General features: G+C 38.3%; 3 protein-coding genes across 3 annotated transcripts in view; all 3 read right to left on the reverse strand.

The window, feature by feature from the left end:
- Positions 1–6,490, reverse strand: part of LOC144198378 (nuclear factor 1 X-type-like) — a 131,058-nt gene extending 124,568 nt beyond the window's left edge. The window contains exon 1 of the mRNA XM_077719358.1: positions 6,354–6,490. The gene's annotated coding sequence lies outside the window, so the exon portion shown is untranslated. The remainder of the gene's footprint in view (positions 1–6,353) is intronic.
- Positions 6,491–11,536: 5,046 nt separating this feature from the next.
- On the reverse strand, positions 11,537–12,858 carry dand5 (DAN domain family, member 5). Its single transcript, XM_077718351.1, has 2 exons — positions 12,418–12,858; positions 11,537–11,818 (listed from the first exon to the last, which is right to left on the reverse strand). The coding sequence occupies exons 1-2, from the start codon at positions 12,856–12,858 to the stop codon at positions 11,537–11,539; spliced, it is 723 nt and encodes a 240-aa protein (XP_077574477.1).
- A 2,076-nt stretch (positions 12,859–14,934) lies between these two features.
- On the reverse strand, positions 14,935–20,043 carry tspan34a (tetraspanin 34a). The gene is made up of 8 exons (XM_077719364.1): positions 19,877–20,043; positions 18,103–18,178; positions 17,443–17,658; positions 16,867–16,941; positions 16,686–16,793; positions 16,169–16,324; positions 15,976–16,068; positions 14,935–15,451 (listed from the first exon to the last, which is right to left on the reverse strand). Exons 2-8 carry the CDS (start codon positions 18,157–18,159, stop codon positions 15,395–15,397), a joined length of 762 nt encoding a protein of 253 aa, XP_077575490.1. The 5' UTR covers positions 18,160–18,178; positions 19,877–20,043; the 3' UTR covers positions 14,935–15,394.
- Between the last annotated feature and the right edge of the window lie 81 nt (positions 20,044–20,124).

Consider the following 20,124-nt stretch of genomic DNA (forward strand, 5'->3'; position numbering starts at 1 on the left):
CTTAATGACTGATTGCCTCTATCAAAAAGAAAAGTTTTACGCCTCCACTTCGGAGTGGTTATCGTTCTTCTGGAAGCAAAACAGATGATAATCCCAAAAGGGGAAAGAAGACTGGTAGCCAAAGGTTCTGCCTCACATCCAACTAGTGGTGACTGGAAACAAAAATAAACCTGAACTCTTAAGTGCACACTGTTCCACTGTTCTAAGAAGATAACTATTAGATAATGAGATACAGTTGTAGCTCAGCTTTCACATCTTTGTTGATTGTCTTAGTGACTTGTTTTTCACTGAGGTTTGATTTGTTTATGCTTTGAATCAAATTTTGTTATATATATTGGATAGGGATAACATTTGATTAATTATTTCAGCAAGAAAATAGTTTAAAAAGAATTGCAATAATATCTTAATGGCCAGCCACATTGCACAGTGCTATTTCAAGCTGTTTTTTGCACATTTGAGTTTGTTAGGCTCGTCCAAAACATTACAATTTGACTATAGTCAAAATAATAAAGGAAAATGAAGTGGTTGGATTTTAAAACTATTCCTTGGTTGTCAGTAAAATCTGGTCCGTCTAATGGAAATCACATTTACTACAAGAAAATAGTAGCACCAGTAGAAAACCTAAGCCCACAGATAACCATTTAAAAATATGTACTACTAAAAAATTTAACAATCATATGTTCCTTCCAAATTCTGAAAAGTAGTAGTATATAGAGTAGTCTGAAAAATACAGGAATTGGTCAAAATACTTGGTTTAATGTCATTTTTATGTTGGTGTATTCACAAGCAAACTATGATTTTGTTCATCATGGAAGTTCATTTACATTGTCTAAATGCAAGGGTCCAAAACTAATTACTATACTTGATTATTGTATCGTATATTCTGTGCACCTGCTGCAATAAAAAAAAATCAATTTGCTGAAGGACTGAGTTTACAAGGTAGATTTAGTGGGCAAAGAGAAGAGCACGCACATTCCCGGGCGCACAGTGCAGTACACGAGTACAAACAGCAGTTGGGGTTGCGGGTCAGGCCAGGACACAGGTTAGCACGGGGTTAAAGCCTCGTGCACATGAGGAAAAACAGCAGAAACAGATTTAAGAGAGCTCTGCATGCCAAGAGTGCCATCTGTTTGCATTCGCCCTCGCTTGCCACTTCCATCCCTCGCCATGCCGCGCTACATCTTTGTCTCCCCATCCCAAATCCCCCACCCTTGGAAAAAAAAAGGACACTATTTATTATTTGTTTCCCTAATAAACGACGATAGTATAGATAGTGGGAGTCGGGGGGTAGACAAAGTCCTAATCTGGCAAGCGTCTCAAGTGTAATGACACCTCCTGTCTCTATGGAAAAGCATCCTCTTTTGTCTTCACTTGCATGGGAGAGCTTTTTCTTTACTGTTTTGTTCCCAGAAAAAAAAGCCATGGAACATTTGCCAACATTTTTTTTAAGAGCTGCAAAAAGCAGGATTTTTCTATCCCTCTCTCTCTCGACTTTATTATTTTTTTTTTTTAAGTCTTCCACCTCGCAGGTGTTTCTTTTTAAGGCGTGCTCTACAATGCCAAGCTCGTTTTGGCTCGTCTTGAATGCCAAGGGCCTCTGGGGGGGAGAAAGTGGTAGAGAAAGAAGAGGTTGTACAAATCTTATTGATTAGCAGTTGTCGCTTCATCTCACTCACTCTCAACGACACACTTTTTAAGTGTTGATAGGCCCATGAGAGGCATATGCCAAGAGTGAAGATTCCTTTTTTTTAAGTGCTTGTTTTTAAAGTGACGGAGGAATTAAAAGCTGCCTTCATATTGTTCGAATCTTGCAAAAAAAAATGAAGAGCGAGGGAGATTAGGTGTCAAAATAATCACATGAATTCTTGTCTCATTTCCCTAAAATGATTCATTGAAAGAGGAAGATGACAAATAAATGATTGAAAAAATATCATCATCTCATCTCATTCGACACTGCTCTGATTAGTATTCTGTGGGTAATGGACATAATTGCAGCCAAGGCTCTGCTTCATTAATGTGCAGACAGATTGCTGCTCGTTAGAGCCACCATGTGTTTGCAAACACAAACAGCAGTCATGTTGCTCAGAGTAGAGTCCTGTCGAGACCATTAAGGATCAATAAAGATAGATAACATGTATATATTTACTACTTTAATAACTATTTTTCAATGTTCAATATGAACTCTTTTGAGCAGACTGCTGTACCTTGAACATACTACTTTATCCCAATTAAGGTGCCTAATCACATATTTTTTCTTCCATCCATCTTGATAGTTCGTATCAGGGCCTTTACACACGGACAGTATCATACCTTCAGTCCATGGTGTACCTGGACTCAGACCCAAAAGGGGTCTACTCCAGCCTCCCATGACAATTAACAAATAGATTAGAAATAGAAAGACAAATTCCCATGCCTATAGTATATTAGTTTCAGGTGGAATATTCTCTTTGTTGTGGTTTCATTTTTTAATTATCTTTTTTTAAAGTAGTGTATTTTCTTTTTCTTGTTGGTGTTTTTCAATTGGTTTGACAAATAAAGGTTAGACACAACACTGCAATATGGAACAAACAATGGATGAGCATAATGTATGATTAATAATTTTGATATTGTGCTTGTGTTTAAATCACACATTAAAGTAAAAGATGCAAAATCGAATGCAATTCAAGACTGTAACTAGTAAGTCTGACTGCTGCTGTCTATGGAAAACTCATAGAAACATTTTTGGGGTCATATGAAATGAAGTTAGCATTTAAAATATTGACTGGGAACATTCTGAAATATACACAGTGGCATTGAAACATCCATTTGATAAAAAGTGGACATGGCACTACCAGTAAAGATGATACTAGATTTTCCCATTCTGCTGAAAACAATATTAATAGCGCATTGTTTTCATTGGTTGTTAATTTAACACCCCCCACCCAAAAATAACCAATGAAATGAGGCACAACACTTACAATGGCACAATGTAAGATGCTCATTTGTTAAATGGGGGTCATGTGGGTGCTAGAGCGTATTCCAGTTGACCATTGGCAAATGATGATTTACAACATGAACCAGTTACCAACCAATCACAGGGTGTAAAGTGACAAAAAACATTTACACATTCACAGTTTGAACTTTACATAACAAGGAGACAGCCTGTAAATTGAAATGATTGTTGACTTTTTCAATTTTAGGGGAAATTTTCATGAAAAACTGCATTCAAGTTCAAATTTCAAGTTAGAACTAAACTGAAGTGCCATGATTGTGAAGAAACAATTGGGGCGAGGCGGAAGGAAGGAAGGATGGAGGTTTGAGAGAGGGGGGATTTGGTGGGGGGTGCACAGAGATGAGGATGAAAAGAAGCGGGAAAGAATTACCATCTGTTTTCTGGGAATAGGAAGATAAAAAAAAGTGCGAATGGCTCAGATGCGGAAGAGAGCGAGTGTGATGAGCACGGGTGAGGAACTGGGGGGATGGCAAAGAGGTGAGTGAGGGACAAGAGGTCAGAGAGCGAGGGATGGAGGGAGGGGGGGGGGGACAGATGGGGCACGGATGATGTGAGGAGGACGGGGAGGGGGCGGTGTCAGAGAGTGGAGCTTTGGCAGTGGCATGAGTGCGTTGGGCACCGGCTCTCATCGGGAGGGGACATGACTCGACATGCCGGCTCATCCCAGCTGGGTCAATGTGCCGCGCTGCCATGTTTTTCTGGCACCCGCGCACACAAAAACACTGGGGCGGGCGCGCAAAGCAACAAACAAATCTCCAGCTTGCTCTCTCATCCTCCTCGGCCTGGTATCTAGACACACACATACGAGCTCGCACCCAAAAAATGCCACGCTCTTGGCCCAGGCCGAAGCGGGCGACGGCGGCCGACTAATGGAAACGCCAATCTCGTTACTCTAACGCTGGGCGACAAGGGCACCTTGGGTTGCAGATGTTCCCGTTGATGACAGATGGAGGCTGGCACAGCCAGGGGACAGTGAGCCCATGCCCATGCCCATGCCAGCCAGCTCCGTGCCACCTGCACCCCTCCTCTGTACCCCACAATCACACCCACTTTCTCACTCAGCCTCATCTCATTTCAACACTGCATCATCGCACCCTCTTCTCTCAATCTTCCTCTTTTCCACAAACTGGCACACTCCTCTTCTTCAGCCCACTGCGAGGATGAATGCTCATCAGCTCATCTGAAATGCTGGCAAGGTACGTGTCACGCCTCTATTGCTATGGATCCAACAACACTACACAATAGTCTCCCCAGGTGTTAAATGTACTTTACATACTTTTCAAGTTACCTTTTTTTAACGAACGAACCTTTTCAGGGCAATTAACTGCTCATTAACTGCTATCGAAGCTTGTTGACATCGACATTAGCCAGAATATTACTGACCTGGCCACCTAGGAATAGAATAGATGGCTTTATTTCCATCCAGGTACAACTCGATTGAGACAGTCTGCAGAAGGTCCCCACCTTGTGGACTTCCTGTGTGTGGCTTCAGTTTTTTTTACCTAGGTTTACAATGTCTTGTGTGTCTTGTGTCGGTCTTGCTACTGCAACCAAGAAATTTCCCAAATAACGGATGAAATAAAGTTCTATCCTACATTGGGGGGCACACAGGGAAGGCTGACAGACGACTCACCACTGCTGGCGTAATGCATACAGTATAAGGTAGGTTTAAAAATTAGAATAATTTTAGGTTCAGATTCAGAAAATAAAAAAAACTACTTTATAAAGTTAACAAGACTCAAGGAATACGTAAAAGTTGCCGAGCCAGATAAGTACTCTGTGGTTGAGCCAATAAAGTACACTGGTTTATTTCCCTATGACTGAAAGCCCAGGACTGGGTACATTTCAGGTCATATTACCCAGTAATGTTCCAGTATTTGATGTTATTTCATAAACTATGCTAAAATAAGATGTGGCCTCTATTGCAGGGATGGTGATAGACATCCAAAGTATTTGAAATGGGATAGTTTCCAGTCACACGTTAAAAAAATGAATAAAAATCTGATTTCTACCACGGCCAAGGTTGGGGGTGAATGAGTTAATGCACAATGATTACTTGCAAGCAATAGTTCAAATGTAATTTCAGACATTGCTATGTTATGATACATTATAGCAGTATTAAATGTCTATTGCTGTGATCGACTCATTTTAGGTTGGATAAGAACATCAGACAAAGTGAGTGCAGTTGAAACTTGGCCCTTTGACTAACTGTGGTCTATGCACATTCGAATGACTGTTGATTAATGTTAAAATGAATAATAGAGAGCAAGAGCGGCGTCAATTTCATCATAAGTGGCGATTCCAGATCAGTTCCAGCATGATGGAGGCTGTGTAACGACACCATCTATCTTGGAGGGAGCCCTGACAGGCGCCTGGAGCCGACTTGCCATTCTGGCTCACAAAATGCAGCCCACCCGCATAATTTGCGGTTTGCTGTGAGTCGCCAGATTACCAAACTGTGCTCAAACGACATTTTGGTGATGGTCTTTTCTATTTATTTCCCCTCCAATGCGAGCAAGGTCACCAATGTTGTTGAACAAATGCCAAATTCTCTTATTTTTGCCAAAAATTATTGTATACATATGAAGACATAAAAAGTTCAAATACATCATACAAAATGTGGTCCACATCAACCAACTTTTAATTTTTTTTTACACTGTCGGCTTTCCTAGCAGATCAAAATATTTTTTATGAAGTCCATAAAGAACTTATTGGAAACATGATTGGTATTATAAATATTATGGATTACAAAATATGATGATTTAATTCTTTCTCTACAATATTTATTTATTTATTTTATGGGAAAAAGGTTAGTAAGGATCCCAAACTGTGACCAATATAATAATGCTCACATATAATGTCCCCTCCCATTTTTGTTAGTATTTTTGAATTTATATATTCAAGATGTTAAATAATAAGAATACCATCCAATGTTAAAAAATGTACTGTGTTGTAAAATGTTGATTTAAATAACAAAACAAAGAATTAACCAGACAGGCAGATAGGTTTGATTACAAAGAAAAACAACCTACTCATAATCCCAATACACAAACTCATTTGTGAAATTCAGTAGAGGCAAGTTTCAAGATTTGGTAGAGCATTGTTAACACAATCTAATTAATCTTCATAAAATGAATGAATGTTTTTGTTTTATTTTTAATGATAGGAACAGTAAAATGATGTCACTCCTTTTAACAGTGCCAGCTTCAATTGAAAAGCAACCAAACTCTTTTGAGTAGCATGAAAATGTCCCAAGTTATACTGCCAAATCTACAAATGGCTTCCTCAAGGGGAAAAGAGTTGAACAACTGATAAAAGTCAATCAATCACATTTCACAAGGAACAAATGAGAAGCTCCTACCAAATAAAAGCAGATTCCTCCAAAAGTGCATTTATCAATGTTGATAATCCACTGATCCACTGAAACAAATCCATTCTTTCACAAACATTTGTCAAAACAGTCCATGCACCTCAGTGCCTGATTCCATACACCTGTGGCTAGTCAAGCAAGTAGGTCACATGATACTGATCATTTCACCCAGTAAACAGACTCATGCAGTCATGCAGTATATTTTGTGTTCTTTGCTCTTACAAATAGTGCAACTTGAATTCACAAAATGCCAAAATTTTCCTTGTGCAATTTGAATTATGACTACACTTCCACAACATTTGGAACAATCCCACAGCTCTCTCGTTACACGTCATCCAAAAACCATGTGTGGCATGTCATTTCAACCCTCTGGGCCCCCCTACCTAACAAAACAATTATCTCTCCCCTCATTAGGACCTGGCTTGGCATCATCTCCTCACCCTTTCAAACTGCACTCTTTCTCCTGGAGGCCCTCTCCTTTGCTCACTGCTGTGACAGGAAGTGTCTCTTAAGTGCATGTGAAGTGCACGCTGGTTTTAGCCATCATGATTCTTTTAAAGAGTCACGGAATGCAAAGCACCCATAGGACAAGGACCACGGTGGGACAAAAGAAGGGAGACAAAGTGTTGACGGCATGTAGCAGTGTGGGTTTGTGTGCTGTTTTGTTGATGTGACCGGGCAATGATGAGTTGGGTTCTGGGAGGGAGGGAGGAGGAGAGAAGGTTTCCCATGCCAGCTCTTAATTACTTTAATTGAACTCATTAGCTAAGTGAGGTTGTGAGACATCACCTGCAAGGCATGTGAAGACACCTGTCATAGCAACATATCATCACCATCCTCCCCTACCGCTTTCTGCCACACCATAATAACAATCTGCACGCACACGCGGGGAAAATGATGCCTGTGAAATGACCAGGTGTAACAGGACCATTTTAGTCATTAAAATAATCACAAGGGCAGGTAAAAGCATGCGTCATAGTTCAGAGTGGATATTCAGTGCTCACCCAATATAATATTGGGTATAATATGAGATGGATATAGTCTAATGATCCTTTTTATATATCCAAAATAACTTCTATGCTAACACTATTATTACCACACATTTACTCCCATCAAATGTAAAGTGTTCAAAAAAAAAAGACCAACATAAACCAGTGGCCGTATTCTTTAACACAATCTGTTAAATCTCTTTAAAATGACTGATTTAAAATGCATACTTTTTACAGTACTTGTTCCCAAGTGTGGAATTTGAAAGGCAGCATTGATCACACCCTGAAAATTTTAAAAGGTAACTTACTTACAATTGTCGCATTCACAAAATATAACATTTTTGTTGCCGTAAATGGATTTTATATTTATTTCAGTCGAGACAGATGACATGATAAGCATATCAATGGATCACATTCAAATGGCGATTTAAGTCATTGCCTATACGGTTAAGTCAAAGGATGTTGCTTATGAACCTGAACATATTAGAGCTTGAAAGTAGTGAAAGAAAGTGAAAATCCACACGCACACACACACACACACATTCCAAATACTGTGGGAAAAGCAAATAAGGACATCACCAATGACAAACCTTGATGTGGTCCAGATCACCAGGCCTCACCTATCGGCGCCACGTTCGGTAGCCAACAGGCAGTCTGGTGGGCTTGCGTCCAGACAGGAAGACTGGCAGAATTAAGTGGGCAGCGGTTTCTTTACCATCTCTGGCCAGCTGGTCCAGACTCAGAACACATTCTGGTCAGCACACAGGTGGGGAGGCAGATTTTTGCCGTGGTCTGGACAACCTCACTTCTGGAGCCTGACATCTCCAGCACTGAAAAACACAACAACAAAACACTGGGGGAATGTAGGTGACAAGAAGGTGTTTGTCGAATGACAGAACATGATATTCATATTAGTGCTAAATCAATTCCTTAATCTGAGTGCAAACTGGACTCTTTTACTTTCACTTATGTCAGATACAAGTGGTAATCTTCAGAGTCGGATTCACTCGATCGAGGTTACTCAGAAGCAACAGAGTCCCCTAGTGGGTGCCACAAGTGTGCTTCTTCTCCATCAGCACCAAGATCCTGCTCAAATTTTATTAATCAAAGACACATGCTTTCCAGTAGAAAAAAATGACAGAAAATTTGGATGCCGTGTGTATTATTAATTATTTTATTTATTATATTTTTAAAAGATATTTTCCATATATTATATGTATTACTAATTATTTATATATTTAATTAGTTGTTTATTTATTGTATATTATATGTATTTATTACCTGTTTATTTATGTCTAAAATGCATTTTCCTGTGTCTGTATTCTCACCCTCTAGCTACTGCGACAATGAAATTATAGAATTATAAAAAAGGATGTTGCCAAAGCCTGATTATAATACAATTTATGATAAACATCATAGTTAATGCGTAGATCTGATGTGATTCTGTTCTGAATTTGTTGGTGTGGATTCATAGGCGAGTTTTGTGGGTTTGTGAGAGTCAGTAAATGGGTTCACAGCGACTTTATGAGTCGCTCAGCAAAACGGATTGATGTCAAGGAGTCTGATCTATGGTCTCTGGACTTTTCAGGCCATAGTCATGTTCCCAAAAAAATCAAATCCATGTCAAATTTAAAATCAAGATGAAAGTGAAGATAGCTCATAATCACGACGTCAAATCAGAACAACTGGGTGAACAAAGACAGACATTTTGAACAGTTTTAAAAAAGCAAGAGTAGGTGTAAAGGTGCAATTTTTTTCATATGGTCTCTCAAGATTAGATATCAAGATCTTCCTCTTCTGCATGGAATGCATTAGAGATTACTGCAATGTAGGCCTCAGTATTATCATTTTGGTGTGACCTTGCTGCACATTGATGTCACTGATATGATGTGCGATCAACTTCTATACGTGACAGTTAAAAGCCTGCTTCATTGTGCTGTTTTATAGAGCTAACTAGGCCACTTAGCACCCCGTTACGCTGATGTGATCCCCGAGGCGGTGGACTTGGCACCTGGCCCTTCTAATTTTTGCGCTCCTTGCGTTCCCCTTCGCCATGGGAACCAGGCCATCCTTAATGACGCAGGAACTCTGTTAATAAAAAAAGAGCCCTGACATCTGCCGTTCTAAGTGCTGAGCTCCCTTGTTTGCATCACCAACAAGCACCCACTCTGTGTTTTTAAGATTGTTTTTTTTTTTTTTTTGTAAGCAGAGAGACAAAAGGAACGGTGGGTTGCATGCAAAGGATTTTTCTGTGAAAAGTTGACTGTGGGAAACAAAAACAAAAATGGAATCAGGCAGTGAGTACAAAACAAGTGCTCCATAATTACTTCTCTTTAAGACTTGAGCAAATATTTGTCCCATCAATCTTGAAAAATATAGCCATCAATTCCAAATACTAATCACATGCTAATGCAATCGGAGGGAACTCAATCCCCCCCATCCACCCCCCGTAGCGCAAATGAGCGCTTTCAGTTTCGCCGAGAGCCCGGCGTGAATGCAAATGGCCGACTAAGCAGGCATTGCGATGGCGTGCCAAGGCGATGTAAAGAGCCCCCCCCCCCTTCTTTGACGCTCTTCTGGGAGTCCATGTCGGCATGTGCGGCATGAGTTCATTTTACCAAGCCCAGGTGCCAGGCTATAAATGAATAATAGGTTTTATGGGAGCAGATAATCAAGCGCACCCTCCGGTTTGGAGCGCATCTGTGGTGAACGATGCTCAAATTCCCACAACTCCACTGAAAGCAAGATTGGCCATGAGAAGAGGTGCTTCCTATACATAATTCAAGGGGAGCATGCTGAAACAATTATGTTTGCTTACTGCTAAGTACCCGAGCCCAATGGCTCCACGCTCTTATACTTGAAAGTGCGATCTGCTCAAAGTGTGCAGAACAAGGCTTTTTAATAAAACATAAGAGCTGAGAACTTGCATTTAGAAGTGGAAAAGGAGGTGTGTCTGGATATGTGTGTGTGTGTGTGTCGGTTACAACAACAAAAGCTCTTTATGTTCTCACTGGAGCTTTGCATACAAAATAAATTGCATTTTTAATTCAGTGTTGGCAGGAAAAGCAGGGGCAAAGAGTGGCTTAAACATTCTCTTTTGTTTTTAATGGATCACAATATTTCCCTTTGGATGCGTCAAAGGTCATCTTAACGTAGACATAAATCCACTGTGGACCCTCAGGAAGGTAAAGGACATCAACATCACAACATTCACTTTTTAGCTAAATAAGCCTCGTGAGCACTCTGAACAAGATGTTCAGACTTTGTACATTAAAATAGCAATGTTCAAAAATTAGATTGCAATAGGACACATTACATAAATGGGCTTCAGCTCACATTCCAAAAACATTGGTTCCTTCAATATACTCATTTGTTTTCCGTTTATGTAAAAGTAAGCACTCATGTGTCTATGTGTGCACCGTTGCAAAAAGTCAATGCAACACTACTCATATTATCAGAAATAAACAGTATTATCTATTTTTCTCATGCCCTCTGACAAAGCCAAGTACTATGTATTGATTTCTAATCTTGTTTCCATATTGTTGTCATTTCAGTAATATATTAACATGAGTCATTCAGTGCCACTGACAGTGATAGACTACTTAGAACATTAAGATAAGATCACAAGTACAGATAACTTTGGCTACGTACACACTGCAGATCAATTCTACTTTCTGTGCCCACATCCGACATATATCTGATCTTTTTCATGCAGTATTTTGCCACTGTTCGACAAAAGAAACAAGAGAAGAGGTGACAAAAATCCCTTGTCATTATGCTATCAGGTCCAAGAAAAATAGCATAAAGTCCTCAAAATTTGCCACAAAACATGATGGCCAAGGACTCGTCATATTTCTATTAATACAGGGGTCCACAGACAGGAACCCTCGAAAACTGATCTGGAGACCGCCGTATTAATGATGAGTTAAAGTGCATTAAGTTTATGTCTTTGGCATATGAACCATTACACAAAATAAATTGGAATGATCAAAAAATCTGCGACTTTTCAACGTAGTATTAGAATTTTCAATAAACCAAACACGTATAGTTTTGGAATATGGGAGGGAGCTGATGTTACATAATCATCAATAGTATAGACTTCTCCATATAATGGAATCCACATGATATTGAGGACGAAGACTCTAAAATCTCCTCAATATTGGGAACAAAACCACCAAATAGAGGTCACACATGTGGTGAAGATTCTTCTGCATTCTTTTGCTCACGGCCTGATTCGCACTTACACTCTTGCACTAGCATCACCTGTGTGTGGCGGATCTCGGTGCCGCACTGCAGGGGCACGGTGACGCCGTGGGTCTTGGAGGGGCCACACCGGGAGCAGGGAGGGCGCAGGCGGAATCCCTCTGCGGCCAAGTCCACCTCGTAGGGGACGAAAAGGGAGCTGCACTGGCCGAAACATAGCTTGTTGTGGACGGTCACTGTACTGCACCCGTCTGCTGTTACACGCTGGGGGAGGCACACAAATTGCAGTCATTACTAATTGGGAATAATAAAATTTAATCTGACTAGTGTTTTTTTTCATGTTTTATCATTGCAAATGCTGTAACTAATATGAAATTTGAAGAGCTTTTTGGTTTATTTTCAGAAGTGAGTAACTTTTTTATTTGGAGGAAACGTCAATAACTCCTTCACTGCTATTGAGAGTAATCAGTGTCTAATCTGTGTCAACTGGAAGGGTTGGCAGCAGCCATTTGAATTTGATGGGTTGTCAGTTAAGTTTTTTTAATTTAAAAAGTTTAACAGTAAAAGTCCATTCCATTTGAATTTTGAAGGCATACAACAAAGATGGAGAACACAATATGCAACATAAAGTAGGATCATGCAGAGGACTCAACTGTCAAGTGCAACAGAAAATCTTTATATTAATGGTAATAATTGTAGTTAATACTTTTACTTTTTTGCAATGACATTGATCATAATAATTCCAAAAACAGGGCTCATATTACATTACAGTATTCACATTTGCATTCACTCTAGTAAAAAAATTGGACTTTCCAATGAAACTTCGAGGCTCTAACCAGTAATTTTTGTTCTTTTTTTGTTACCTGAATGAAAGGAATGGCAGCACACGTCTGTTTGGCATCCTTCAGGTTAGCAGGCAAAGACACAGCAGCCTTATTTCCCTTGTTGATGGCTTTCTGCCACATATGGAGGCCTTGTCTCTTCTTGTGCTCCATGTCAGCCTGCGGGTGGTGCAGTGAACTCGCCGGGGCCTTCGGGGCTAAACCCTGGGACAAGAAGGATGGAAACGACGATCTGAATTTCTGTGCCCGACTTTTTCTCATGAAGAAACCAGATTGGGCCAGAGAACGCGGGTCCATTTGTATGACTCTCACGAGGCTACGGACATTTTCGCCCGGTCCACTACCGGAGGACTCCAATTCAGATTTAGACATTTTGCGAATGCGTTCCAAAGTGTTGGGAGGGAAGGGAAAGGAGGCTGCCAAAGTCAAAAATACGACCACGATGATGAGTAGCAACTTCATGTCAGAAAAATACGGCTAGTTACCAAAATATATATATATATATATATATAGTTTTAAGAAAATTGAAAAGGAAAGGGATTCGTAAGGGAAGAAATCTAATGCAGTGGTTTGGTCCAAGGCACGCAAATGGTAACCTTGCTGTCATCAGTGCTGAGGCAAATTGGCGGCAGGAGTGTTTTTATACACAATAGAGGCACTCACCTGCACTTTCATGGGGGGAAGGTGTCACAATTCCCACACTGTAGAAGACACAGTAACACTCATCTTCAAAAGACACGTCGAAGCCACACAGCAAGTTCACATTAAAAAAAAAAGAAGACATGAAAATCATATACAGCAACATTTTGAAGTTTACAGTTGGTTAGTGTTATTCTATAACACTTATGACATCAAGAATCAGTCATTCATTTTTGTATGAAAATATACTTACTTAAAATACTTAGCTTGTTAGATTAGGTCTATCAAAGCATCAGGTTTTATTGGTGCTGGAAACCGAGAGCTATGTTCTATTAAATAGTGTATAACTATTCTTTAATATGTATAACGTTGAATCCTTCTTTGGTAGTGGCACCACAGGCCAAATTGGCACGTATAAACTACACTAAATTAATCACTCACAAATACTATTATACTAGGAAATGAAGGGAAATGTGCAGTGGATAATGCATACCTAATAACTCAAAAAAGATTGTTTAAAATTTATGAACAGACTCAGACTAGATTGAAAGTAACCATAAAGCTCTTTATACCATAATAATCTATAAGTAAGCCACAGGATTCAAAAAGAGAGAAAAAAGAAGCAGCCTATAGTTCCAAAAATACATTGTTAATCAATAAAATGTCAGGCTCTAGCAACCCTAGTGAGGATAAGCAGCAGAGAAGATGAAAAAAAATCAGTGAATAAAAGGATGAATGCGACCAGGCCATTTGTAAATGATCAAGTCTCAACGTGCAACGTCACACAGCTCAGATGATGTTCTCACGCCATTCAGGTGTAAAGCCATAATGATTTTATGTGACAATCAAGTCACCTCCTGCCCAATGATTCCCACAAGAAGAACAAGTAGTGACACAAGGTCCCATCATTATTGTTTTCTTTGACCTGAATGTGCTCCACCCGCCGTGACTTGATCACAAACCTGACCATTGAAGTTAGAAGAATTGCAGTGTTTGACTTTCTCATGTTAGCCTACATGTGTTTGGGACACTCTAGGCCTCCCAAAACCAGAACCTGCCACACTTGAGTGTGATCTATTAAGACACAAGTGTCAAAATGGGATACCGAAACCCACGCCCTTTCTTCCCTTTTTCCTATTAGCTCGGGTATGAGAACTCTCAAATTTTGGCTTTATAAAGAAAATACTGAACATCTTCTGTAAGGTAGTAATCAATACATATGGCAATTGATTTGCTTGCAATGTTGCTGATGTGGAAATGCACTGAACAAAGTGGGTTTTAATATTTAAAATTGGAAAATAGTCCTGTTGCAACCCTATCTAAGACACAATATGAGTGACTACACGAAATTATAAAGAATAAGCACAGTTCCACTTGCAATAATCTACATAAATATTCACAATGGCTGCAAGACAATTAAAATGAGCATAAGAACCTAAATGATCAAAAAGTGAATACACTTTTGAAGAAACTGTTATAAATATTTAAACCCAAATATTAATGTCACATCTGTCTGTTGTGTTAGGGAATGTCTTGGTTTTGGAAATTCTGTGGGAATAAAAAGAAATAAGGGGAAAAGATGGCTGTAAACAGAATGTGGTGACATCAAGTAGTCAATTACTTAAAGCATTCTCTATGCAGCCATTCTTTTTGTGTGCTTGATAAGAACCTACTTACCCGTTTTAGTTCCGCATACGAGCATCTGTCACAAATTGGCAGGGCCTCACGTTGAATAGTCTACACACAGGGCTCTGCCACCTTGTGGTATCTATGGAAATAACAAAGACTACAATATTATAAGTGTAAATAAAAACACTATCATAAGACAAATAGAGAAACAAACAAAACTGCAAAATGTCTCTAAGAACTAGTGATAAATGCATCTCAAAATAAAACACAGACATTCTCCATCATTTATTTACTGATGATTGTTACTTTTGTTTCTACAGTAACACAAACACAATATAGTTGGTTTATTCTGTAATAAATTCAATAACAATCATTATTAGCTTTATCACAGGAGACAAGAACCAGAGTCATTGTGTAAACAGAACATCAATGTTTGCCTTCAAGTGAGTAAATATAAAAAATAATAAACTTATACAAGGATGTGTGACAGTATTTTCCTTTAACATCAGGCTCAATAATTTTGCATGTACGTGGCAAACATAAATAAATCACTGTGTCAATCAATGTGACACTGGTAAGAACAGACATGTTCTAATGGCTGCTATTGCTACTGAATTGAACAATATACTGACAACAGTTTTATGTCAGCTTGTGGCAAAGAGTCTTTTACTAATTGGAAACATTTCACAGGCTAATTTCTCATTTGCATTTATTAAATAAATAGCGTTCATCATGCTTTGGCACCAATCTCCTTGTAGAGAATCATCGAAACCACCATGGCGGCAATCTGCAAACAAGGGCCACAGTCAAAATTATTATTATTAATTATAAATGCAATTATTGCATTTTTTTTTACTTAAATTATTAGCATTTATATAAAAATATCATTATTTAATACAGTATTTCACTGCATATATTTCTTAACATGTCCTATTCAGATGCTTAGACATGAGTTGTAAATTTGAAAAAAAAAAGGGTTGCATAGGACTTCTATATAATCTCATTGTGGTTGTTTATATGTATTACTTGATTTATTAAGAGAATGCAACCCAACAGGCGAGTTTTGGGGGACACAAAGCTAAAAAGGACAGAAGGAATATCAATCCATTTGATTGGTTGCCATCATTTGAATCAACAGACAGCCTTGCGCAAGCAAAATTTCTTGCATTGCCTGCTTGTTTTGCCAACATTTTTTAGTTTTAAATGATTCAGAAAATATATTTATTGCTTACAAAATCTTGAGATGAATGACTATGTAAATGAAATAAAAGATAATGGAACATAACAAGTATTTGTGAGCATTCTTAGTACCTCCAGAGCGGCGATTCCAAGAGCAACACCTGCAATTATTACAGCATTTTCCTCGATGAGCTCCAGTAACTTCTTGAAACAGCCGTCCACCAACTGGCAGATAGATGACACATTTAAGCCGCAAAAAAAAAAAAATAATAATAATAATAATAAAAGACACAAAATGTGACCAAAAAAGCAACTGCTGACGTACCTGCAGGTGAGCGGCAAGTTCCGCTGACGATCGGCTGCAGGTATCGCCGACCGACGTCCCATTGCAACACTGGGGTGGATAAAAGAAGCCCCCAATTTCTGCTTGAAAGGGAGAGCCATCGAAATCGGTGTAGTTTCTGTATCCACAGCAATGCAACTGTGAAGAAAACATTAATAAACAATAATCAAGCATGTTGAATAGTTCTATGATGTGATTAAAAAAAATACATGTGCAGCAGTTTTCACTTTTACACCATTACATTTCCAAAAGAAATTGTAAACATTACCCCAAGACATAAAACAATCCAAATGTTAACTTTACGATACCTAATATTAAGAAATATTCCAAATATTCAATTGTTCCAGTAAGTTTTTACCATTAAATACCAGATTCTGCAAAATGCTAGAGAATCCAATCTAAACAAAGACTTACACTTGTAAGCAAACGTTTTGCTATTTTATGCAAAAGTGCAGAAGACGGAAAAGAAGACTATTCTACAGGAACTTTTGAGTCCTACCCCTTGCATGGTGGTCATCCAAAGTGTTGTCAGGCTCTCATCACTGCCGAAGCTGCCACTGATGCCTTTGCGGACTTCGTCCTCAAGACTTTCAAAGACATCCTCCGCCTGGTGACCACGTATAAGTCCTTGAAACATCTTCCGTGTGCTGTGCGGTTGCGAATGCAGCATTTCTACATACCAAATCCTTGAAAACAAGCAGGACCACTGCACCAGCGACCTCGACGAGGAATATGACCAGCACGATACAGAAGAACTGAAAGAAGATCATGGAAATGGAGTGGAAATCATCAATTTCACTGAGCGCTCACTCACTCCAACAGATATCAAAATGACAACTAATTCCATTAATGATCTGACCTACATTTTGTTTTACAAGGATAAGCGACTAATATAAACGACTGAGTTAGAGGATTTTCCTATTTTTTTTCTTAATTTTTAATGTCTAATAAAACCATATGTTCTCTTTTAAGAACGAGGAAGTCACCACCCGAAAAAGGAAATTGCCCAACCGAAAAAAAAGTGACTTTTAGTTCCTTATTACACTCCCTTTGACTTAGGAAAACTCCCATCTGTTCATTCATAATGTTTAAACGTCATCCTATATAAATGGGGGAGTGTCCTTCTAACTTACAAGACCTTCAAGTCAGAATTTTAGAGAAATTTTCCTTTAACTAAATATATACGTACACATATAAATATATATATATATATATATACATATGTGTCAGGTAATAAGCCGGCTGTGGATGCTCACCGTCAACAGCATGCACCTGCTCTCCCTGACGGCACCACAGCATCCTAGGAAGCCGATGACGAGCAGCACAGCACCAACGACGATGAGCAGATAGGCCACGCTGGCCACCTGGGACACCTCCGGCGGGAGATCCTCCACATTGTCCAAGATTCCCATGAAAGAGTTGCTGTCTACCTTCACCCAGATGCCAACTCCCAGAATGGCAGCACCGGCTAACTGAGGAAGCAGGGTCCGAATTAGTCAAAAGAAACAGCTCGAGTCTATGTGGGATTCTTCATTTCCATGGTCAAGTTTATTAATTTGATTTTTAATCAAAGTGATAACTATACTTTGTCAGAATTCACCCAGTTTATCATAGTTTAGATTAGCTACTTTTTGGAGCTGTTTTGTTGATTAGATTAGATAACTTTATTCATCCTGTATTTGGGAAATTGCCGCAGTAGCAAGAGGGTGAGAATACAGACACAGCAAAAGACATTGTAAACATAAATAACTTAATAAATAAGTAAATACATATATAAATAAATTAATTAATATATAAATAAATAAAAGGACAATTTTAAATTAATTTAAATCAGTGAGAAAATATCTTCTACAACTGAAATAAACAAAAAATGTCTTCTGCAATGTTAAACACTCAAAGATCTATATTCAACTTACAAAGATGGCGCCATTGAAGATGAACATCATCATTTTGAGAAATCCTGAGCAACACATTTTGGCTGAGGTTTTTGTTCTGTTGAAGGGCAGAAAAAAGCAGGCAAATTTTTTTTGAAAACTTGTACTTAATCTAGAAATTCCATGACTACATGTTCAAATACATTCAAATTTGGTTAAATAAAGTAAATTGTGCACTAGTAGTTAACAATCTTGCCTCACAATTCAAAGCCCTTTTTTGTCAATCAGTAAACTAAATCAGCTGGTTTCAGTCTGGTATCCCTGCTTGAAGTAAACGACATGGCACTTAATTTGCATGACTCATAGTTGGTTATGTTAACTATTAACCAGCCAAAGTATCAACGTTGGGGACTTTTTCTTCACTAGTATTTTAACATTGGTATTAATCACAGGACCCACCAAAGAATGAAAAAAGGGTGCGAGTTATAGTCCGGAAAATACACTATCCCACTTCAGAATGTTCACCAAGATAAAAGAGGCTCTGATAAAAGTTGACAGATTATGTCATAGAAGTATTTCTTTTGATTATTTGGCGTCACTTATCTAACTGGCCTTCGATAACATGTGCAATTAATGACAAATAATAGTCAGTGGTCACAGTGCAGGTAGCACAGTCGTTATAATAAAACACTCCTTGCTCCAGACCTTAAGACATCTTTGTTAGCCTCTAATCCTGACATAAAAAAGTTTATAGTGTTTGTCTTTTACAACCATACTTATCGGCAATGACATAAGCAACCTACTTGGCAAAATTGTTTCCGGAGGCACAGTATAATATTTTCCATGTCGTTAGCAAGGAAATTTGTTTGAAGGCAGAACTGATGAAAAACAATGTTTTACTACTAAAAAGACAACGTGATAACTAGCATTATCAATAATAATAATAATGATGAAGAGTAGTTTTATTTCAAACATAATTTCAAAATTAATTCAAAAAATATTGGTAATATTTAGAATTTTTATTTCATTCCAAATAATGAATACTATAAAATAACACTTTCTTTTATTCTCATGGGCTGATGGAGCCTATTCCAACATACTTTGGCCAGAACGCAGACTGTACACCTTGGATTGGTCATCAGTCAGTCACAGGACACATCCATTCACACTCACATCCACACCTGTCACTGAACGAGAATCTATCCCTGCTTGCATCCAAATTTAGGCAAACACTGTCGCAAGACTCATTTTTAAGGAGTAATGTGTATATCTTTGCTATAATAGCAACACTATTGTTATTTTACTGATATATTTATAAGTGGAACTCAATCAATTACAATGAAGGATGTACTTTTTGTTCAATTAAGAAAGTGAAATTCAAGTTTTACAGTAAATATAATTTTGCATGCTCAAAATGGGTTGTGAGCCTTGTGTAGCGAGTTTTCAAAAACTTTTCTAATAGAAATTACAGTCAAATGAAAATCTGAATTTTGCCTATGAAATTTTATACTTTGTGGGGGTTGAATAAGAAAAAAAAATCATAATTTGATATTTCTCTTTTGACATGTTACTTTTGGTTATATTTCAAAAATCTTTTTTAATCATTTTTTTTTAGTTGCGGTCATACTTAGAAACACAATTCAATGCATTACTATTACTTCAGTTGTTTCCAAATATTACAACCAACAAAAGTGTAATGTTAACTAATCACAGTATATCAACAATTATTTTTTAAAATATTTTTTTAACTGAACACCAAATAGTCAACGCATTTCCACCTTTCAGCAATGTCAAAGTAACATAAGAGTGTTCTTACCTGGGCTGCAGTTACTTTTGTTGATCAAGCAGGAGTGTGTAGACCAGTTTCCGTGTAGTACTTCTCTCCAGTTTCACACACATATAAAGCAGATAAGGGTGGAGAAGGGAGTTCATGCCCTAAACGTCACTGACTTTTTTTTTCTTTTTTTTTGCTCCTCTGATAAGCATTATTTCCACCCGGGTCAAAGTCCCTTCAGACATGGAAAGATTTACAACACAATCACATGCATTTAGGGAGGATATACA

The sequence above is a fragment of the Stigmatopora nigra genome, chromosome 6, assembly GCF_051989575.1.
Source record: "Stigmatopora nigra isolate UIUO_SnigA chromosome 6, RoL_Snig_1.1, whole genome shotgun sequence".
Lineage (NCBI taxonomy): Eukaryota > Metazoa > Chordata > Actinopteri > Syngnathiformes > Syngnathidae > Stigmatopora > Stigmatopora nigra.